Source organism: Rana temporaria, chromosome 3 (assembly GCF_905171775.1).
Source record: "Rana temporaria chromosome 3, aRanTem1.1, whole genome shotgun sequence".
In the NCBI taxonomy this organism is placed as follows: Eukaryota; Metazoa; Chordata; class Amphibia; order Anura; family Ranidae; genus Rana; species Rana temporaria.
In genome coordinates, this window is record NC_053491.1 from 106,749,038 (window position 1) to 106,773,463 (window position 24,426).

At 40.2% G+C, this 24,426-nt stretch overlaps 1 protein-coding gene across 1 annotated transcript in view; it reads left to right on the forward strand.

Moving 5' to 3' along the window:
• Positions 1-24,426, forward strand: part of SND1 (staphylococcal nuclease and tudor domain containing 1) — a 701,900-nt gene that overhangs the window by 143,678 nt on the left and 533,796 nt on the right. The window contains exon 11 of the mRNA XM_040343211.1: positions 4,396-4,485. Within this exon, the coding sequence (XP_040199145.1) occupies positions 4,396-4,485 (90 nt within the window). The remainder of the gene's footprint in view (positions 1-4,395; positions 4,486-24,426) is intronic.

Consider the following 24,426-nt stretch of genomic DNA (forward strand, 5'->3'; position numbering starts at 1 on the left):
TAACCAAGTAATTCCAGCAGGCTGGTTGTACCCAAGTTGATCCAATGTTAAACTTGGTACATTTAGCCTGCCCACACAGGGTTTGAACTGTCTGGCCAGCCTAAGAAAAGTGGCCTGAACTGGAAGAGAAGCAAACAGTCCAGTCTTCAAGTGGTTAAAAATCATCCAGCACCAAAACACATGGTACAGTGGAACAATGCGTTTTGAAAAATGCTTTCATGTTGGCAAGATGTGTGGGGGTGTCTCTAAATTAATGGCACTGTTGCATGTCTGCAAAAGAGCAGCACATTTTTGCACATGTTCCTACATTGCAACAAGTGTGCATGGAGCCTAAAAGTACAGAGGCCAGGCACAGGCAGGCAACTCATTTTTAGAAGGTAGCCTCTGTTATATGGTATAGATTTATTTTCTTTAGTTCTATTTTTTTCCTCCTTTGCTTCAAATGGCAAAGATTAATCATCTCAATATTCGTCTGTAAAAGTGTGAAAATACAAGCTATTTAGCATTAATTAAATTTCATGCATAGTTCTTTTGTGAGGAAATATACATGTTTCAGCTGTAGTTGAAACTTTTTTTTTTTTTTGCTGAAATGTTTTGGCAGCAGAAGAAACTGTCAAATTCAGTTCTTTTAGAAGCTACTAAAAAAAATGAGATTTATGAAGCTGGATGCTGTTTTAGTGTTTCAAGAGTAAATACACTTAAGTTGCATGAAAATTGAGCCTTCTATTTTGGAGGATGCTGCTTATGTCTTCTCTGTAATGGCTCCAAGCCAACTTGTATTGCTTTTTGTGATTTAACTTTTTACCCTGTTAAAACGGTTTGTTTGTTTTTTTGTGAAAAAAAGGCCTGCAGGCCTGTTTCTAAAGCTGCTGGTGCTTTTACTAATTACACCAATTTCTGAAAGTATGGCATGTATTAACGCACTGCTGATGAGATAGATGTTACTGAAAATGGCTTGGTGAAATTGCTCAGAATTAACCACTTCAGCCTGAAAGATTTGGTTGCCCAATGACTGGGCCATTTTTTTGCAATTCGGCACTGCGTCGCTTTAACTGACAATTGTGCGGTGCTGTACCCAAACAAAATTTACGTCCTTTCCCCCCCCCCCACAAATAGATTTTGGTGGTATTTGATCATCTCTACGATTTTTTGCGATATAAACTATTTTTTTTTTCAAGAAAACACTATTTTGTACACTTCTACAATAAATATTCCCTTTTTATTTTTTAATAAACAATTTTTTTTCTCAGTTTAGGCCAATATGTATTTTTCTACATGTTTTTGGTTAAAAAAATCGCAATACGCGTATATTGATTGGTTTGTGCAAAAGTTAGTGTCTAAAAAAAATATGGGATAGATTTATAGCATTTTTATTTATTTTTTGCTAGTAATGGCGGCCATCTGTTTATCGAGACTGCGACATGTCAGACACATCGGCACTTTTGACACATTTTTGGGACCATTGGCTTTTATACAGCGATCAGTGCTATAAAAATGCTCTGATTACTGTAAAAATGTCACTGCCAGGGAAGGGGTTAACACTAGGGGCGATGAAGGGGTTAATTGTGTTCCCTAATGTGTATTCTAACGGAAGGGGGATGGGACTGACCTATCAAATTACAGATCGTGGTTCCTAGCTATTAGGAACTCACGGTCTGCATTTCCTTAGCTCACAGAACAGGGATGTGTGTGTGTATATGTGTGTGTATATGTGTGTGTATATGTGTGTGTATATGTGTGTGTGTGTGTGTGTGTATATATATATATATATATATATATATATATATATATATATATATAATGTGTGTGTGTGTGTGTATATATATATATATATATATATATATATATATATATATATATATATATATTACACACACACACACACACCCCAGTTCTGCCTCTCGTTTTGGGAGATTGCTCGTGAGTGACGGTAATCGAGACCGCCGGTCACGAGCATCGGCATTCCCACGACTTGTGCATGCACAACTTTGTGCATTCGGTAGGCAAGTGTTTTTTTTTTTTTTTTCAGGAAATACATTGCATGTCTCTTCTGCAATAAAAAGCCGCCTGCTTGCAATTTAATGCTTAAAGTGGATGTAAAACACATATACCCAGTGAATTGAACAGCCTCAGATGACGGAGATGAAACAAATCTTCCTACACAAGTTTTACATGTATATTTGCTGTCTTCAGCATTTATATAGTGCATGTCCTGTTAACATGTTTCTCTTCCTGTTCAAGCAGGGGAGACTTGCCATACACTGTGAGACAGCTGATTGGAGCTGTGCTGTGAATTGACTAGCTCTCTGCTAATCTAATTATAGCACCCGCCCTCACACAATTTTCAGGCTAGTTTTATCAGTTGACAGAACTTGTCACAATTTATGCCAACAGAAGAACGGTACAGAAATAAGCCATGGGGCTTTGAAGATCGATAAGAAAACACTGTAGATATGTGCCCAGCTCAAATTTCATGAATCTGGTTTATATCCACTTTAAAGCTTAGTTGCACTTTAACCCCTGCAATGCCGGAAAGTCAAAAACCAGAGTATAGCGCATCCTTGCAGTGAAGATTTCTACAGAATCCAGCTTGCCTTCACAAAATGGGACATGCTTCATTATAGACGAGTTACCTCCCTAAAGCTGTTTTTTATGGTTAAACTCCAGCTTTCAATTTTCTCTGAAGTCTAGGTGCTGGCAACTGTTAATGTTGGCCTTGGCAACAGTGCACCATGGTATAGCCATAGTTATTTTACAATAATTCCAGCTCATAGATCACTTTACTTCAGCGCTGAAACCTTGGTCAGTTTAATTGGCAAATGTGTAGGCACTGAAGCAATCTATTTCTTCCAGGCCTATCCGATATTTGGTAGGAGAATGAGATTAGCATGGACTACCCCCAGAATATATATGGCATTTGATTTTTATTGGCAGTTAAATCAGCATGTGTTGTGTAATCATTGTCAATATTTAGCAGTACCCAAACATGATTTCACTGTGTAAAGTACAAATCTACAGTACAGGACCCAGGCTTTGTAGGCTATAGTACCGTCAAGTGATTGGCAACGCTTTTGAGGACATGCCCACAGGGAGGAATCCTGTAACCCTACCCCTCTCTAACGTCCCAATTTTTGTTGGTGTCTTTAGCACTAGAGCAGGACCATTATTTTAACAGTTTCTACATCTGATTCTAGCTCTATTTCCGGCACGTAACTAGTGGCCTACTTGACTAAGGCAGAGCTTTCTGCAACTGTAATTTCTGACAACTCTTGGCTTTAATACAGCCATCACTGTCCAAGGCTCAAAACAGCCTGGCTCCTTCAACTCCCAATGTCTCTAGCAAAGTTTGAAAGACGTGAAGAGGACCCGGAGACAGTGTTGGAGGCAGCGGTGGGAAAATTTTCGCCAGCTGGCTCCTATACACCTGTTACAGCTTTACATATGCTTGCTTCTGCATTGTGCAAAAGCATCAGTGTTGTCTCACTGGATTCACCTCTGTCTTGTAGGGTTGGACCGAGCCAAGCTCGGTGTGACTGGACAATGTCCATCCTGAAGAGGGGAGCCCACCTGAGTGCCCCCATAGCAAGAGGATTGCTTTTGGGGGCACTCAGCAATTGGGAGGAACCCGGACCGCCGACAGGGGGTCCAAAAAGAGGGTCATGGCTGCTCTGCAAAACCATGTGTTTTTTTTTTTTTTGTTTTTTTTTTTGTTAGAACCTTTTACAATCAATCACATCAAGCCTCTTTTGCCCAGCATTGTAAAGGCCCTGACCGTCTTTTTTTTTTTTTTTTTTTTTTTTATATACCAATAGACATTCAATTCTCTGCAAATACAGCTTTCAGCCTCAAGGTTCTTGCTTCAACCCTCTGAGTTTGGTCTCCTGACCCTTGTTCCTGGCCTGTTGGCACATTTATATTTGCTTGTCCACCCTTCTCATTTATGACTTGGGAGCATCCCAGGGCCTATTAATTTAAAACCGTTGTTCTTTACTGTATTTAGACATAATGTCTTGGAGTACAGGACATAAAATACCCTCCCCTCTATTCCTGTGTTACTCTGCATTGCTTGCTAAAAAGCTGGAGATGAGTGGGAAAGGGTTAAATGGGAGATGCCCATGGGGGAGTGTTCAATCACCTGCAAGTACCAGTCTGTAAACCAAGGTCCTTGGACTATCAAGCCTGTGTCCTGTATTTCAAGATAAAAAAATGTACAGGGAAGTATAGTAGCTTTTTTGTGATGTAGTTGGCATGCCATATGCTGACTGGGTCTGTTGCGTGGCCCATTAGTAACTTTAAATGCTTGGCTTTTGAACTTTCATCCACAAGATTTAAGACGATAATTGGTCTTTGTACTGTAAACCTGCATACTCACATTTATTTCTTATATTCCCACAGGACAAGAACAAGAAGCTCCGCCCTCTGTACGACATTCCCTATATGTTTGAGGCCAGGGAATTTCTGCGCAAGAAGCTCGTTGGCAAGAAGGTATGAATGTGAAAAATGTTGATTTTGTCTTTACTGCCATGAGGTACAAACCTGTTTTATACACGTCCACTGAAAAGTGGTGCTACAGGTTATTTGCAATGCCTGCATTTTAGTAAGTGGGACCTGTGATGTCACTGTAGTATTAATTTCTAAGGTGGTGACATATTACTAGTGAGCAGCATTTAAATGGTCTTTAAGCAAATGCCATGCATAGCGGTAAACATCCATTCAGATGCTTAAAGCGGGAGTTCACCCGAAAAACAATTTTTAACATTAGATCGAGGCTCATTTTGTCAAGAGGAATCGGGTGTTTTTTTGTTTTTTTTTTAATAGAAGCAGTACTTACCGGTTTAAAGAAATCTTCTCCGCCGCTTCCGGGTATGGGCTGCGGGACTGGGCGTTCCTATTTGACAGTCTTCCGACATTGCGTCGCGAGTAGCCGAAAGAAGCCGAACGTCGGTGCGGCTCTATACGGCGCCTGCGCACGGACGTTCGGCTACTTTCGGAAAATCGTGACGCGATGTATGCGACCGTCGGAAGCCTGTTAATCAAATAGGAACGCCCAGTCCCCCAGCCCATACCCGGTAGCGGCGGAGAAGATCTCTCTCTCTAAAACGGTAAGTACTGGTTCGATTTAAAAAAAAACACCCGATTCCCCTAGACAAAATGAGCCTCAATCTAATGTTAAAAATTAAGATTTTGGGTGAACCTCCACTTTAAACCATCTCCTTGTAACGGGGCCCCCCTTTTTTTGTTACTTCAAATGTGTTTTGCATTCCTATACAGAGCTAGGAGAATGCAAATCTCACTTGCTTCAGGTCACATGCAGGTCAGATTCCAGAATGGCGGCAAAACGCTGGACACTTTCGCGATGCCATTACCTCTGTGTCTATATTGTTGCTGAGACAAAAAGGGGAAATCCTACATTTGAGTTAAAATGAGAGCAAAGAGGTGAGGGGAAATATTCCAACATAGAGACCCATATTTTGGTGACAACTATGATGGACTTTCTACTATTTTGGGAAGATTTCGCTTTACTTTGTTTTGTTTTTTTTTAGATAAAGGGTAATCTACCCAGCAGGTCATAAAGCAAAAAATGTAACTCTGTGTTAAAAAAAAAAAAAAATCAACATAGAAAAAAAATCTCAGTGTTACTAAACCCAAGACCCTGCATTCACTATATCTGGTCTCCCACAATACACAGAACATGGACATGCACAACGACCGCAGGTGTAAAGGAGCCGTTTGGTTTCCAGCACAGCATTTCTTTTACTCTTGCTGCAGCACCTAACGGATCTAAAAATAAATGGGCATATTGCTGTATGTGCTGCCTGACTGCATTACAGTAATAGTTTAGAGGGGTTCCTTTGAATTGGGCTTTACATTTATTGCCAAAAAAAAAATCTCTCATGCTTTGCTTTCTTTGCAAGGAGAGGACTGTTAAAGTGTTTTTAGTGTTCATTTTAGTAAGCTGTGATCTAGCTTGTGGGATTTCCCCCAACAGGACTAACTTGGCGGAAAACTGACGCCAGTAACCAAGACACTGATGTTGATTTCAGTCTTTGGTATTGACAATTTTTCATATTTTAGCTGCCAGTGCTGCCTTTCTCTTTCAACAAACATTAAACATTTGAGTTGAGATTAAATTGGAAGGTTAATAGTGTGGCTGGTTGAATTTTTGTTTTCTAAACTAATTTGGGTCAACTATTTTAAAAGCCGATATTTTAAAAGCCCATATTCATATTACAACCAGAACACGGTTATCGTGTAGCAGTCTCTTGTATAAATATGTAGGCCTGGTATTGATATATATACCATGTGTAAAATGATAGCAAGCAAGACATCAAAGCACACTGAAACAGCCGCTCCTGTGTCTCCAGTGTGAAAGCCAAAGGGCATAAGAAAAATCTTTGGAGCAGTGAAGGAGCACCTTTACTAATGGCAAAGGTTTGCAGTAGTTTTAACCCTTTCTCGGCCGCTAGCGGGGGGGGGGGGGTGGGGTGGTTTAAGAGCCCCGTTAAAGTTAAGTGCCGCGTTTAGCAGACACCCTAGGGAATAAAATGGCGGTCATTGCAACTTTTTAGTGCGTATTTAGGCATTTAGACTATTATGCATCTATCCCTGAGGAAGGATATGCATTGTCTAGTCTATTATCTTTAACCTATATTTATCAATAGAAGCTTTTGGACCATTAAACGTCTGTGATGCTGCTTTCATTTGTTCATTTCGTGACGGCTGATAAAGAATGAATATATAGAATTCAGGCAAAATAAGTTGTAAAGATGTAAATGAACAGTGGATTGGCTTTTGATGAATATAGCTTCAGTGGTTTTGCTTGGTCTAGTAAGAGCATAGAGCTACATTCATGTCATGCAAGCAGCGTCCTTATTCCATGGAGACATTTCTAGCCTGTGTTACCTCTCACTTCACCTCAGTGTTTGACAAGCAGCAAATTTGTCTTAGTAAACAAGTGAAACAGTTTTTCTCTGTTTTGTACTTATTGTCAGTGTATGCCTTTTTGGGGCCCTTTGTGTACTTGGCAGAACATATTTAACCTCTGTTACAGGTTGTTGGCCTTTACTGAGAGCAGATCAGTGAAGAGAATAGAGAACTTTTGGACTATTCATGCACATTTGTAGTACGAAGACCTAAAAAATGACAGGTTTGCTAAAGTACAGTATATTCTAAATGGCTGTCATAAGGACATATTCAAACATTTTCCTCAGTAGCTGCAACCAAGCAGTTGCAGCCGCTCATCAGTGTCGCTATCAGAATAGTGTTTTGGTGAATAGGAGTCCTCCATTGACCTTGCTAGCTGACAGTAAAAAAATAAACTTTCAAAGCACTCAGAAAAGCATGGCAAAACTATTTTTTAACCTTTTTTGGGGGTGGGGGGGGGGGGTAAAAGCGCTCCGCTAGCAGCCAAAAGGGGCGCAAAAGCGCTGATAAAACGAGCTGTGCTTTAACGGACAGCGTTTTCAGTGTGAAAGCACTCATATATTTCCATTCAAATGTCTACCCCCCCCCACCCAAAAGCCCCCCCCCCCCCCCCAGCTTGTTTGGTTTATTTACTTAATAGTGTTGGACTTGTTTCACTAGTTGATATCATTGATCAGTCATTGTGTTGCTCACTGGCAGTCATACATAGGAAACTTAAGTAGATGATCTATTGACTTTATTTTTGGCCAGAAGCTGTTGCGGCATTTAAATGTATTCAATAGAAAAGCAATTCAAGTGTATTGTACAGTCTTTATTGAATTCATATAAATTACCGTTGCAAAAAAATAAATATATGGGTAATTTTTCTCAGATTAACCCATTTTAAAGTGGAAATTTAGTCAAAACCTAACTAACTCTAAACCTACTCTCTGCCACATTCAAAGCTTAATCTATCTAACCCTTTAAAGAAAACAATGCTATAATTTGCTGCATCCGGTCCCATGCTGAGCTGTCAGCGGCAGCTTCTCTAAGTGGAAGTGTGTAGGAGACGCAGCCAACAGCGGAAGCAAGCCCCATAGTAAGTCTATAGGTGACATTGCTGCCCAGCCGTTGCCTGTTCAGTCTCCAGCGGCGGCTGCTGTGTGCAGGAGAGGACTGGACAGCAGCTGCTGAACAGGTAGGTATATCTATTTATTTTCTTGGATTAGGGTTAGAATGTGGCCGAGAGTAGGTTTGGCATTGGGTGTTGACTGAACTGACACTTAAAGATCTACAGTCACAGCATACTTTAATTTTATAGCCTCAACATTGTAATGGCAGTACAAGCAATAGTTTTCGAAGTGTACTTGAAAAATCTCTGTTCACTTTGTGACTTCTGTTTGTCTGCTGGTCATTCCGTAATCTTTCTCGATTTCCTATATATGTCTCCGTTTACCTTCAATTTGCAAGGATTATATATCTGATAATATCTTGCTGCCTGAAAGTCATTTTTCCTGTACTTGCTCTGCCTTCTGAAACGCCTCTTCTCAGCACCTCTGTAGTTCAGACGGCAGGTTCTTTGAAATGTGTGACACAGCAGTGCCTACTTGCAGAGCATGGTGAATGTTTCACAAAATTCAAGAAAGTTTGGGTGGAGATCTTCGCAAAATAAGTTTACACAATTCAAAATCATTTTACTGGTACTAAACTAGATTTTTTCAATTTTGACCATGGTTTAAGAAAAAAAAATTGAGATGCTTTTTTAATGTGGGGTATTTGAGCTTTATATAAATAAGAAAATATTGTGTTGCGCTGATAATCAAGTAAAAAATTGCATACATATATATATACACCATATACATAAATAAGAACCCCCTACACCTCAAATCAGGGAGGTATATGTGCAAAAGATAAACAAAAACCACTCAAAAACTATAATGTGAAAAAATTCAAATAGAACCAGCAAAAATAGTTCATGGAAAAAACACAGTTCAGTACATAGGCTAATAGGAGACAGGTGTGAGATCCACAGTCCTTTGGTGTGCAGCTGTCATTATAGCAAAAAAAAAAAAAAAAAAATATATAAAACCTTTTCCTTCTGGACTCCCCGATTAACACAGGATATCAGCCGCTCATAAGGAGAAAAGAAAGATATATGGTGCAAATAACGTAATAAAATGGGAAATGAACCCTGCAATACAATGATTGCACTCACGGAACCTCGATGGTAAAAAGGCTCAACTGCAATCAGTCATTGAACGCCGCTTAGTGCTACGATCTCCTCAGAAGGACGGATTCGACCGTCGATCGCGTCACTCGGCTTCTCCCCCACGCGTATCGTCAATAGCCACTTGACTTATTCATGGGTTGCCATGTGACCATGTCAGCAGTCTATTTATACAAGCTGACAATGGAGGCAAGAGCAGAGGGGTGGATCCTTCACATCATTGCCGGCTGACTGGTGCGCTTTAGCCACAACATTTTAATGTGATCTTTACAAGCAAATAAAATACATATATACGAGACCATTTGGAACAAATTAAATGTTAAAATACATTATAAAATTCATTTATGCAACCTTCATTATGAACAACTAATAGCCTATACACGTCACTGCCTCCAGTGGTGAGAAGAATAAATACACCTAATATTACTCAACCACTTTCAAAAATAAATAAAAGGCATAGATAATCACCCCCCCTAGTGGGTGATAGTAATATTACAAGAATTACTATAGACATGACATACAATGGAAGGGGATAAAAATCCCGCATACTGGTGAATCTTCACCAAAAAAAACACATGATCAGCTGATCAATAGGTTATAATAATAAACCCAGTCCATAAGATTATTAAAAAATATTAATAATATATAATGATAAAAATATATTGATAAAAATATATATTGATAAAAAATATATATATATGGATAAAAAATATAAAAATGTATATAAAATGCCCCTAATTAGAAATCTGCGATGAAGCAATTGAGGTCAAACTCGATGTTAAGGCCATTAGGTGCCAGGGTAGCCATCTCGTGAATCCACCGAGATTCACATTTACTCAGCTCCCTGACTTTGTGACTCCCCCTCCAGTGGGGTATATACTTGTCTATGGCCCAAAATTTTAAACCTCTTGGATCATTATTATGGCATTGTTTGAAATGTCGTGAGACATTATGTTCATCGCAACCTTTTTCAATGTTTTGTACGTGCTCCCTAATCCTTTTCCACATGGGTCTCTTAGTGCGTCCCACATACTGCAAAGAGCACGGGCACTGGAGCACATACACCACCCCCTCAGTCCTGCACGTTATTAGCTCTATTTTATAGTCTTTTTTGGTCACATTAGATGAAAAACTGGAACATTTTTGGCCATTTTGATTTGTCTTCCTACATGCAAAACAGCGTTTGCAAGGGAAAAAACCTTTTCCTTGCCAAAAAGTCAGAACCTCCTTTTTATTTGGGGGGTCTGGGACACTTTTTGCAACTAGATCCCTTAAAGTGGGAGCTCTTCGATACACAACTTTAGGTGCGACAGGCAATACATCCTGGAGCTGCCTATCAGCTTTTAAAATCGGCCAATGTTTCCTGAATATTGATTCTAGTTGCCTGTGTTGTACATTGAAATTTAGGATGATAGGTATTTCTTGTTCCACTTTTGCAAACTTTTTTTTATCTGAAATCCGGTTCTCTCTTGATACATTCTTAACTTCCTCAATCTTTAGTTGAATAAAATCTTCACTGTAGCCCTTTTGTGTAAACTTAGAGCCTACAAATTTGGCCTGATCCATAAATGTATTATCATCCGTACAGTTCCTTCTGATCCGTGTCAATTGCCCTTTTGGTACGTTGATCAGCCACGGGTCATAATGACAACTGTCTGTTGGGATGTAACTATTACGGTCTACTGGCTTGAAGAACGTTTTGGTACTTATTTTCTGATTTTCCAAGGAGATTTCTAAATCCAAGAACTGGATAATCTTATCGCTTATAGTATAAGTGAGTTTTATATTTTTTCCATTCTTATTCAACTTTTCAAAAAATTGTTTCAGTGAGGTGTCATCCCCTTTCCATAACACAATGCAGTCATCTATAAATCAGTCATCTGGAAAATCAGAAAATAAGTACCAAAACGTTCTTCAAGCCAGTAGACCGTAATAGTTACATCCCAACAGACAGTTGTCATTATGACCCGTGGCTGATCAACGTACCAAAAGGGCAATTGACACGGATCAGAAGGAACTGTACGGATGATAATACATTTATGGATCAGGCCAAATTTGTAGGCTCTAAGTTTACACAAAAGGGCTACAGTGAAGATTTTATTCAACTAAAGATTGAGGAAGTTAAGAATGTATCAAGAGAGAACCTGATTTCAGATAAAAAAAAGTTTGCAAAAGTGGAACAAGAAATACCTATCATCCTAAATTTCAATGTACAACACAGGCAACTAGAATCAATATTCAGGAAACATTGGCCGATTTTAAAAGCTGATAGGCAGCTCCAGGATGTATTGCCTGTCGCACCTAAAGTTGTGTATCGAAGAGCTCCCAATTTAAGGGATCTAGTTGCAAAAAGTGTCCCAGACCCCCCAAATAAAAAGGAGGTTCTGACTTTTTGGCAAGGAAAAGGTTTTTTCCCTTGCAAACGCTGTTTTGCATGTAGGAAGACAAATCAAAATGGCCAAAAATGTTCCAGTTTTTCATCTAATGTGACCAAAAAAGACTATAAAATAAAAGAGCTAATAACGTGCAGGACTGAGGGGGTGGTGTATGTGCTCCAGTGCCCGTGCTCTTTGCAGTATGTGGGACGCACTAAGAGACCCATGTGGAAAAAAATTAGGGAGCACGTACAAAACATTGAAAAAGGTTGTGATGAACATAATGTCTCACGACATTTCAAACAATGCCATAATAATGATCCAAGAGGTTTAAAATTTTGGGCCATAGACAAGTATATACCCCACTGGAGGGGGAGTCACAAAGTCAGGGAGCTGAGTAAATGTGAATCTCGGTGGATTCACGAGATGGCTACCCTGGCACCTAATGGCCTTAACATCGAGTTTGACCTCAATTGCTTCATCGCAGATTTCTAATTAGGGGCATTTTATATACATTTTTATATTTTTTATCCATATATATATATTTTTTATCAATATATATTTTTATCAATATATTTTTATCATTATATATTGTTATTAATATTTTTTAATAATCTTATGGACTGGGTTTATTATAACCTATTGATCAGCTGATCATGTGTTTTTTTTTGGTGAAGATTCACCAGTATGCGGGATTTTTATCCCCTTCCATTGTATGAATAAAGAATGATGAGCGCAAACTGAAAATCTAAAAGTGAATATAAAGACAGTCCATAGGGGACTGATAACAATCAATAAAGATATGCAGTGAATTCAAAATTAGTGAAATAACCCAAAACTGATAATAAATCCAAAAATAAAAGTCCAAATATATAAATCAAAGTTTGGATAAATCAATCTAGTGTGCCAGTGATAAACAAAACTTCTGCACTTCGGGCATCAATGTGGACAATCTTGATAACTCTTTGCTTAGCCTGGGCTCGCAGTGCGCTTACCTCCAGACACTAGGTCATGCGTGTCAACGAAATCCTCCCAAAACTGGAACAGAATCCAAACAGTGGGTAACACGTGTTGCACGGAATCTTCCCAGTGCTGAGATAGAATCGAGGGGCGTTCTCTGTATCAAATACCAGTATAGGTCCAGGCGCAGCGAAGTCGACTCCACAGGATAGCCACAAGGTGTATCAGGAGCAAATGTAAAAATAAAAAGCTCTCATGGTGAAGTATGCAAGCACTTTAAAATTTAATAAAGGTAAAAATGTGCTTACATTGAAAAAACGAATAAAACGCCAAACAGCGGCACTTCCGGTGGACGGTCAGGGTGTCACGTCACTTCTAACCTTATGCATTACGTCACGACACGTGACTTCATCGGAGGTGGAGTCGACTTCGCTGCGCCTGGACCTATACTGGTATTTGATACAGAGAACGCCCCTCGATTCTATCTCAGCACTGGGAAGATTCCGTGCAACACGTGTTACCCACTGTTTGGATTCTGTTCCAGTTTTGGGAGGATTTCGTTGACACGCATGACCTAGTGTCTGGAGGTAAGCGCACTGCGAGCCCAGGCTAAGCAAAGAGTTATCAAGATTGTCCACATTGATGCCCGAAGTGCAGAAGTTTTGTTTATCACTGGCACACTAGATTGATTTATCCAAACTTTGATTTATATATTTGGACTTTTATTTTTGGATTTATTATCAGTTTTGGGTTATTTCACTAATTTTGAATTCACTGCATATCTTTATTGATTGTTATCAGTCCCCTATGGACTGTCTTTATATTCACTTTTAGATTTTCAGTTTGCGCTCATCATTCTTTATTCAGACCTTTATTTGTTAGCACATTTTAGATTTGAGCAGCATTTTGTTTTTCACTGGTCACTTTTAATTTTCACTGTTGGCTAGCGCTTTAGTCACCCACTTGTCCCTTCCATTGTATGTCATGTCTATAGTAATTCTTGTAATATTACTATCACCCACTAGGGGGGGTGATTATCTATGCCTTCCTTTATTTATTTTTGAAAGTGGTTGAGTAATATTAGGTGTATTTATTCTTCTCACCACTGGAGGCAGTGACGTGTATAGGCTATTAGTTGTTCATAATGAAGGTTGCATAAATGAATTTTATAATGTATTTTAACATTTAATTTGTTCCAAATGGTCTCGTATATATGTATTTTATTTGCTTGTAAAGATCACATTAAAATGTTGTGGCTAAAGCGCACCAGTCAGCCGGCAATGATGTGAAGGATCCACCCCTCTGCTCTTGCCTCCATTGTCAGCTTGTATAAATAGACTGCTGACATGGTCACATGGCAACCCATGAATAAGTCAAGTGGCTATTGACGATACGCGTGGGGGAGAAGCCGAGTGACGCGATCGACGGTCGAATCCGTCCTTCTGAGGAGATCGTAGCACTGAGCGGCGTTCAATGACTGATTGCAGTTGAGCCTTTTTACCATCGAGGTTCCGTGAGTGCAATCATTGTATTGCAGGGTTCATTTCCCATTTTATTACGTTATTTGCACCATATATCTTTCTTTTCTCCTTATGAGCGGCTGATATCCTGTGTTAATCGGGGAGTCCAGAAGGAAAAGGTTTTATATATATATATTTTTTTTTTTTTTTTGCTATGACAGCTGCACACCAAAGGACTGTGGATCTCACACCTGTCTCCTATTAGCCTATGTACTGAACTGTGTTTTTTCCATGAACTATTTTTGCTGGTTCTATTTGAATTTTTTCACATTATAGTTTTTGAGTGGTTTTTGTTTATCTTTTGCACATATACCTCCCTGATTTGAGGTGTAGGGGGTTCTTATTTATGTATATGGTGTATATATATATGTATGCAATTTTTTACTTGATTATCAGCGCAACACAATATTTTCTTATTTATTCACTTTGGTTTTGTGCACCTCACGTGTTTGCAGCTTATCTTTGGCTTTATATAAAGCCTTCTCTTTTTTTTTTTTTTTTAAAGTGTAAATCTTTCAGAAGTTTTATTGTATGTCATGTTAAATACTGATGTAACATTTTGACTTTCGGGTCATCGTAATCTTCCCCCACACCCTTTCATACTTTCCTTTCCTGATTTTCAAAAGTAAAATATTTCCACTAATACCATATTTTTTTGGCACAGCACAAATTTATAGGCAATGCCATTTCTCTTATGTCCTGTTTTAATTCGCACTGAAAAAGTAGGGCAAGATGCATATTGTGATGCATTTCATCATACCACAATTATACTATGAGGTGTAGAGTTTTTAAAGTAATTTTGTGGCATTTCAATAAAGTTGATAAAAAAATAAACTGTGTGATGCATCGTAACATAATCAATGGTGTGAATGAACCTTGAGATTTAATTTCTGTACACATACATCTTTCCTGTCAGAAGCCTTGGTATATAATACATTAAGCTAGATGACTTCTGTTTGCACGTTTTCTCAGTAGTACAGCTGAAGTCCTTGTAAATACCTAAAATACATCAAACACATCCACTATATTCATGAAATAGTTTCTCTGTTTTTCTTCCTCCTTGTAACATCTTCCTTGAGCTCCTGAACCTCTTCTCTTTTTCCTCCTTTTTTTTTTTTTTGGAACAATCAGTGCGTTTTTGTTGCCGTCATGCACTTCTCTGAATCGGTGGAGGCCACTCCATTAGGGGCTTAAATGCGCCCCCCCCCCCCCCAATCCATGTGCACGGCCCTTAATTTGCATGCAGGGTGCCAGATGCATGGATTTCAATGGGGGCTTTTTTTTTTTTTTTGCAAATGATTAGAGCCTAAAGCTCTAATTGTTTTTTTTTTTTTTAAAAAAAGGGTGGGCTTGGGATGCAGAGCACTGTGCCCTGAGCCCACTCAGTTGTGTGACAATACTACATATCCCAGTTTTTTGGTAACTAGTCCTCATGATTTAGCAAGAGGATGGCTATGGTAGATTGCTACACACAGTGGCACCATGGAGAACGAATATAGCCACCCTCTAACAGGAAGTCGGATCACAACAGCAAAAAAATAAAACGTGAAGATTTTCTAATTTGACGGCAATAGGTCCTTTTGAGTTTGAAATGCACACTTAAACACATTTTTGTTTTTAAACCAGAGTTTAGTGCTGATTTAATAGATGTCTTGTAGTCTTTTGACTTGCCATTATACGGTGTGTTTACAGTAATCAAAGTAAACGCCATCTGGTTTCAGAAAACAAATTGTAATTTAATTTTCTGAAGCATTGCTCACTTTTAAACATTGCAGTGTTTGAAAAGTCTCATATATTTTCCTATAAAAATAACAAACCTGTTATACTTACCTGCTCTGTTGCAGTGGATTTGCACAGAGCAGCCCCAATCTGCCTCTTCTCGGGTTCCTCTTCTGTGATCCTGGCCCATTCCTCCTTTTTAGTGCCCCCACAGCAAGCGGCTTGCTATGGGGGCACCAGAGCCGAGTTACATTTAGACATTGGCTAGCTGACTTTGACAGCAGCTCCAGTCAATGGTGCCGCTGCTGTGTCAAAGAGCGAGAATCGTGTACATCACTGGACAGAGAGGGACCTCAGGTAAGTGTGAGGGGGCTAATGCACACAGAAGACTTTTCTTTATCGTACACCACGGGGCACAGAGCCATTCATTACATAATGGATTAAGGGTCACCAGCGGTAATTGGACACTGGCACAACCAATTGAAGACCGTTCCCCTCCATATAACCCCTCCCATCAGGGAAGTACCAGTTTTTTCACCAGTGTCTAAAGGTGTTGGGCACGTGGAGATGTGCTAAGGAAAGCTCTGCCAAAGAGACCCTCTGGGGGTAAAAGAGCTATGCTTTTGGATCCATCCAAGACTCCAAATTACACTGAAACTGGATGGGATCCGGGCCTCATGCATGAGGTGTCGCCTGTAATGTCTCTCTTCAGAGGACTGGGCTCTAGGGTCCAGCACTTTCGCTCAATATGCTAAAAGTCCTGGTAAGAGTCTTTTACAAGGCCCAGTGGAGAGATCTCCTTTAAATAAGAACCCATATCCCTGAAGGTTGGCACACAAAACCCTCCATGATGGGTGAAGATTGGTGCTGTCTGAATTTCAGCAGCAAAACCCTGTGGATCGCCAGTTGAAGTCCCTCTAGGACGAAACGCGTAGGGCTTGGGTTTTACCATTTCTCATATTGCCCCTTTTATATATTTTGTGATCACTTTTAATGTATATTTTGGTTTTATTCAAATAAAACCTATATTTTTTGTCCTGCACCATTGGGGCTGTGTTTTCTTTCTCTCCCCCACATGTTTCTCACTTTTGACATTCTTTATGCTATGGAGGAAGAGTTTTACAAGAAGTGGAGTCTGCCTTCTGTAGATGCAGCCATTTCTTGTATAAATAAGAACCTGACTTGTCCAGTGGATAATGTACAGTACAGGTGTTTAAAGATCCTTCGGAAAAGAAGTCTTTGATAAAATCTTCCTTCCTTCTGGCTGGTTCAGTTGCCCAACCTGCTGTAGCAGCAGTAGGCATGTGTCAGGTCCTCAAAGACTAGGTAAAACGGGCTGAAGGACCTGCCTCCAGAGCAATTCAAATTGTGGGAGAGTTTGCCTAAACCCTTTTGTTTTACAATAGATGTTATGAGAGATTCGATTCAGCAAGCATCTCGCCTCACACTCAATATACCAATATATCCAAATGATATTGAGTAGGAAGACCACTCTTTTACCAGAGAAGAAGAAAAACAAGCAACCTTGTTTTAAAAGTTCTCTCTCCCTGGCTCCTGGTAAATCTACCTCCAGCCAGTGGCGACAGCATTTTCAGCCAGCCACAAAGGCTAAAGACCAGGCCCAGAAGAACAATAAGCCGTGGGGTTCAAAAGCTAACAAGCAAAACCCCAAAGCCTCTTTATGAAGAGGCGCCCCCGCTTGGCCGAGTGGGGGGATGGCTCCATCAGTTTTCAGCGGCGTGGCGGACATAAATCCAGGACAAGTGGGTAGTATCCACAGTATCCCTAGGGTACAAACTGGAATTTCAAGAGATCCCATCTTCAGTTCCGAAGCTCAAGGATCCACTAAAGAGTGTCCTATTTCAAGATTGGATCACTTGCTGTCTCAAGGGGTGATCACAGAAGTACCCTTAAAGGAGCCAGGTTCAGGTTTTTATTCAAACCCATTTGTGATCCCAAAACCAAATGAAGATGTCAGACCCATCCTGGATCTAAGATCTCCAAATCAATTTCTGAACATTCGCCCATTTCCAAATGGAAACTATTCGATCAGTGGTCGCCGCCCTACAAGGCAATTCATGGCATCGATGGACATCAAAGACGCATATTTACACGTGCCTATCCATTCCGCTCACCAAAATTTCTTAAGGTTTGCGGTAGAACATCGCCACTTCCAGTTTGTTTGCTCTGCCCTTTGGTGTGGCTACCGCGCCCCGGGTATTTACAAAGGTTCTGGCCCCTCTGTTGGCAAATCTGAGGGCACATGGGAGAGCGATAACATCCTATCTAGACTATCTACTTGTGATGGATCAGTCAGAGGCAGGATTAGATCATGCTGTGCTCGCCAATATAAAATACCTGGAGCATTTAGGATGGATTGTAAACTTACAAAAATCCTCTACAAGCCCAAAGAAGGTTAGAGTATTTGGGCATGATTATAGACACAGCCCAAAGCCGGGTATTCTTACTAGAGCCAAAGATCAAGTCGCTGAAGGACTTGATCTACAAAGTCAAAGAAAAGACCATCTATTCGCCTTTGCATGAGGCTATTAAAGAAGATGGTAGCCTCCTTTGAGGCTGTCCCTTACGCCCAGTTTCATTTGAGACTTCAGGGCAGTATTTTAGCCACCTGGAACAGGAAAAGCCAAGCTCTGGATTTACCCATGCGCCTGTCCCCACAGTAGCCCCAAAGCTTCAGTTGGTGGTTAAAAACCAAGAACTTGCGTAAAGGAAGATCCTTTCTCCCAGTCACCTGGAAGGGGGGGGGGGGGACAGCACAGAGGGGAACAGTCGGTGAGGCTTTGGGGGGAGTTACAAGCGCCTATCACGCTGTATAACTAACCAAAACAGCTGAAAAGGGGGCAGATCAGTGCTTGCAACTCCCCTGCCGCACCGATCACCCTGACTGCCCAGATATCGGGTGAAGCATCAGAGCATTTCCCCCCGAGTACAAGTACTCAGGGAAATGCTCGGTATCGGTACCGATGCTAGTATTGGTATCGGGACATCCCTACTGGAAAGCATATGTTTCATGGTGCTAAACTAAGAAATGGAATCCTCAAAAGTATGACATAAATAGGATTCTCTCCTTTTGCCAGCTAGGAGTGGATATGAAATTAGCCCTTAGAGATATTTGACCCTTAATGGTACTATCAGTCTTCTTTCAAAGACCACTGGCATCTCATTCCATAGTTCAGGCTTTCATTCAGGGAGTACTGCGGATCAATCCGCCAGTCAAGTCTCCCTTGTGCCCATGGGATTTGAATTCGGTATTGTCAGTATTGCAAAAGCAACCATTTGAACCTATTTGCCATATTCCGCTGGTTCTTTTAAGCAGGAAATTGGCTTTTTTGATAGCCATTTTTTCGGCTAGAAGAGTATCTGAATTAGCAGCTCTTTCTTGTAAAGAGCCTTATTTAATTTGTCACAATGACAAAATTGTATTAGGACCCCATCCTGCCTTTTTACCTAAGGTGGTGTCCGCTTTTCATTTATATCAAGACATTGTTCTGCCTTCTTTTTTTCCAGATCTAGTGAGAGCAGTAAAGGCGTATCTGCAGCAACCGCTCAGATACGCAAAACATATGTTTTGTTTATTTTGCCAGATGGTCCCAAGAAGGGACAAGCGGCATCAAAATCCACCATCTCCAGGTGGATTCGACAGTTATTTAAGCCTATTGTTTAAAGAACAGAACTCCTTTTTCTGTTAAAGCGCACTCTACCAGGGCGATAAGTGCTTCATGGGCAGTGTATCACAAGGCTTCATTGGCTCAGATCTGTAAAGCTGCAACTTGGTCTTTAGTCCACACATTTTCCAAATTCTATCAAATAGATGTGAAGGGACATGAGGACGCCGCATTTGGGCGAAGTGTGCTGCAGGCAGCAGTATAGGGCTTCTTGTCCGTAGCGGCCTGCTTGATCTGTGTCTCCCACCCTTCATTGAGCGTTGCTCTGGGACATCCCATTATGTAACGAATGGCTGTGTGTCCCGTGGTGTACGATAAAGAAAACAGGATTTTTATAACGGCTTACCTGTAAAATCCTTTTCTTGGAGTACAGAGGTCCCCCCCACCTTCCCTTCTGGGAACCTTATTGCTTGCTACAAAACTGAGGTACTTCTCTGATGGGAGGAGTTATATGGATGGGAACTGTCTTCAATTGGTTGTGCCAGTGTCCAATCACCGCTGGTGACCCTTAACCCATTATGTAATGAATGGCTGTGTCCCGTGATGTACTCAAAGAAAAGCATTTTACAGGTAAGCTGTTTTAAAAATCCTGTTTTTATCGTAATGCATCAAGAATGTATTCTTTCTGTGACTTCACGTTCTAGGGGACAATTAAAAAATAAAAACAATCCAATTGTCAGTGTTTTTTGTGGTGTTTCAGAGAAAAATATAAACCTGACGGGTTACTATAGGGACAATATCTAGGTTTTCCCCAAACTTTTTACCTTAAATTTTGTTATAGCCTAAACTTTTTTCTGGGGACAACCCAAAATGTGGGCCACGTCATTGGGTCACAGACGCCTGTGAATCAATGAACTACAAGTACCGACAACCTTTTGGGCCTGTTGGCTTATGGTTTTCAAACGAAAACTGCCACTGTGCTGTTGAGCGATTTGGTAGCTCATTCTTCCAACAGTGTGAAACTGCCTGCCAGTACGCTGTGACACATTTTATAGACACGGAATCCAGTGGTCAATCACTATTTGCATCGCCAATATGTTTAAGCATCGAAGGTGCCTGAAACAATATTCAAGAGCAGGTTTAATGAGGAGTTTGGTATAGGTCATTCAGACAGACTGCTCTGTAGAGATGCCACAATAAACAAAAGTATACCTACTGTCCAATTATCTTATAACTTGGACATTTCTATTATCTGTAGTGATATGCCGGATTTTAGACCTTGATAGACCGAACCTTGCTACTTTGTTTGAAAGCCTTTGGCAGCCAAGTATGATGTTACATTGTCATTCCCGAAGCTCTGTAAAAGTAATGCTCCTACAGGATGCGTTTTGAAGGTTTACTAAATAAAAAGGCGATGGTTGTTGAAGCTATTCAGGATTGATCCTTTGTCCCTGTTGTAGAGATGTTCTGCTATTTTAGTATAAACAGTGACTGTGCAAAATGTAATAGACTCCTTTATTTTGAAAAAATATAAATGATCCAGATTTCAAGGACTTGTTACCTTTTAAGTACATGTGATGTCTCAGTAAGTTTTGGACCTTTATTAACCACTTGATCACCAGGCATATTTTGGCACTTCTCTCCATGTAAAAATAAAAATTTTTTTTGCTAGAAAATTAATCGGAACCCCCAAACATTTTTTTTTTTTTTTTAGAGCAGACACCCTAGGGAATAAAATGGCGGTCATTGCAACTTTTTTTTCTCGCATGGTATTTGCACAATAATTTTACAAACACCTTTTTTTAGGGGAAAAAAAACGTTTCATGAATTTAAAAATAACAAAAAAGTAAAGTTAGCCCAATTTTTTTTTATATAATGTGAAAGACGATGTTGCGCAGAGTAAATAGATACCAACATGTCACGCTTTAAAAAATTGCGCACACTCGTGGAATGGCGCCAAACTTCGGTACTTAAAAATCAGAAGAACTGCCACTTTGATCGTGCTTATCGTGCACAGAATCGGCGGCTGAAGACGGCGATATCTGAATGATGCCTGTAGCTGCAGGCATCATTCAGATATCGCCGCACAAAGCCGAGGACGTCCATGGACATCCTCTGTGATTAAGTGGTTAAAATTTCCTTGCACACTGTACCCTATTAACTGATCTAGCTGTCTGTTTAAATTTTATTTATTCTTAATGACTCCCATAAAGCCTTGTACACACATGCCGAATATCAACCAGTTCACTAAATATCATCTGACAGGCTGCGTGTATGCCAGTCGGTCCAACAGAAGATGGCGGAGCATACTGGCAAACCAGCAGATGACCGGCTCCCGATCAGCGCTCTGTCAATGGCTGAGAGCGCTGATTGGAGTGTTCTGGTTGGGGGCTCTCCCCCTGTCAGAACACAACAGCTCAGTGGGGGAGATCCCTGTACTAACTTTGGATAGTTAGTACAGCGGGTCCAACTGGAACTGAGTTTTCTTTTGTTCAACCCACTGGGTTGAAAGGAAAAAACAGTGTGCCACGCTTTAGTTTCCTGGAAGTTTGCTTTTATAAGGATGTCTCCAGATAACCCTTCCAAAGAGGCTATGTTTGCGTTTCTAGAGCAATTTGCTGAGGTCAGCTGCAATTTACTCCTATTGAAAATCTGTGGGAACTAAAATGGAAAAGTATGCAATACTTAGAAATACTGTTTTGAACGTGTGGCTAGAAAGAGATTGTAGTCCATTTAAATAAACATATGATGTCTGTTGACACTCTCTGTAAAACATTGTTAATCAAATTAGACCTTTTACATGACGGACTCCAATTGTGATCTGCTGGTGTTATCCTTTGATAACGGTGCCCATAAATCAAAGGTGTGATGCAAGTCTACTTGTGGGGGAGACCTTGTGTGTTCTCTACAGTGACACACATTTCCTCATCTTGTAGCATTTTGCTACGCTCCTCAAGGGAATATTGCCAGCATTAGTGATTTAATTCACACTGACTATGACCGGGGTGACCTTGGAAACTCACCAGTGCATAGAATTTGCAGTAGATGTTGAAAGCCAGGCTGTATTTTTAAAACATTTTTTGCTCATGCAGGCTTTATGGTGGAAAAAGTATTTTGTGGAAAACTCTTTAGACTAATGGCACTTTTGGAATCATGTTACTTTTTACACCCGTATGTAGGGGTTAAAAGCAACTCTATTGTTAAAATGTGGAAATTCATATACAATTTAAAATTGTATTTCACTTTTTTTTTAGTTAGGAGGTGGAGTCAGTACAGGACTAGCTGGTTGCAAGACAGCATGGTACCACAGGATATTTAGTACACATACATTTAAAGTAAACCACAGAGGAGAAGCTGCAAACCATGCAGGGAATCCAGGAAGTTCTGAAAACTGATGGCCAGTTGGCCTTTGAAGTCAAGATGCAACAGTCATAAAAAATATTTGCCAGCTCCCAAGTGGTCAGTCACTGCTGTGGAGGAGGATAGGTGGGGCTTTGACTGGCACTCTTGCACTGCCTATGTGTGCATTACTATGGCAGAACATAACATTGTAGTTCCAAATTAAAGCTTGTAGGAAAGGGGAAGCTCTTAGGAACGCCATATGCCCAAGCAAGGGACACCCAGCATGGCTGGGGAAGAGATTTCAGATGGAAGCCCAGAGAAGAAAAAAAAACAGCAAGTGCACATGCAAGTTCTGTTCATTTATTAGTATTGTTACAATACTAATGTTAGGGGTGCACCGAATAAGAATTTTGGTACCAAAAATGCAGGCTGCACTTGGCTTATAACCGAAAACATCAGTTTAATTTTTTTTAATATCTTTATATATAATTGTATTCAACTTTTTAATTAATATCAATTTAAATGAACCACTTCAACCCCGGAAGATTTGGCCCCTTAATGACCAGGCCATTTTTTGCGATACAGCACTGCGCCGTTTTAACTGACAATTGCGCGTTTGTACAAAAAACAAATTTACATTTTTTTTTTTTCCCACAAACAGACCTTTTATTTTGGTGGTATTTGATGAACGCTGCGTTTTTTTTATGCCGCTATAAACAAAAAAGCGTCAATTTTGAAAAATAAAAAAAAACACACATTGGCTCCGGGTACAATCTGTGGGGGCGCCCGCTACAGCGTCTTAAGCCGACGTACAGCTATTAAAGCTCGCCCAGGGGAGCCATCCTGCCGCAGTATAACTGCGGTGGCTGGTTTGGGAAGGGATTAATATTTATTGGTGGCCATTATTGGCACCCTTAGTGCAAGAAAAGCAAGAAAAATGCAGTCTCTGACCATCTCTTGTATCCTGTCCGCAATCTCTTAAACACGCTTCTAATAGTTTTGGCTAAATTTCCTTTTGGTGCACCTCTAGCCGACATGATGCAGGAGGTGGTCAAACTGCAGACACGATACAAGAGATCAATGCAGCCTCACCAGTGTTTGTCAGATTCAGCCTTTTTATCACTTATTCCTATTGCAAGGAATATAAACCAGTGTTTCTCAGCCTTTTTTCAGTCAAGGCACCCTTTAAAAATTATGGATAAGCTTGAGGCACCCTTTTAAAAATGGACAGTCTTGAGGCACTCCATTCTAAAATGTAAAAACTATTCCAATAGGTTTACATATTCAGCAACATCCACGTAGGACGGACACCCAATGTTGGAGGTGATTTATTCTAACAAAGCTAATACATTTTTGCAAACTGGTACTGACTAGTATTCCAATGTTTCTTCAACTCAGCTAATGTGACCCAACCGCTGATGCAAAGGGGCAGGAAAAAGTCCAACAAAGATGCTATGCAGGCAACTGACATTCCCAACTGATGACGCCACTAGTCGTTAGATGCCGGCAGCTAGAAAGTTCTAATGATGCACAATCAATAAAAACCTGTGACTTGGTGAAACTAAAAGGCAGACTTCATCCACACACTGTCTTGTTTACAATTTTTAGTCATTTTGCCAAGGCACCCCTGAAGGAATGTCAAGGCACCCTGGTTGAAAAAGGCTGATGTAAACATCACTTGTAATAGAAGTACGACAGGTGATCTAATCTTTGATTTTCTCTGTGACCAGCCGGCTGCACAGTCGGATTGTTTC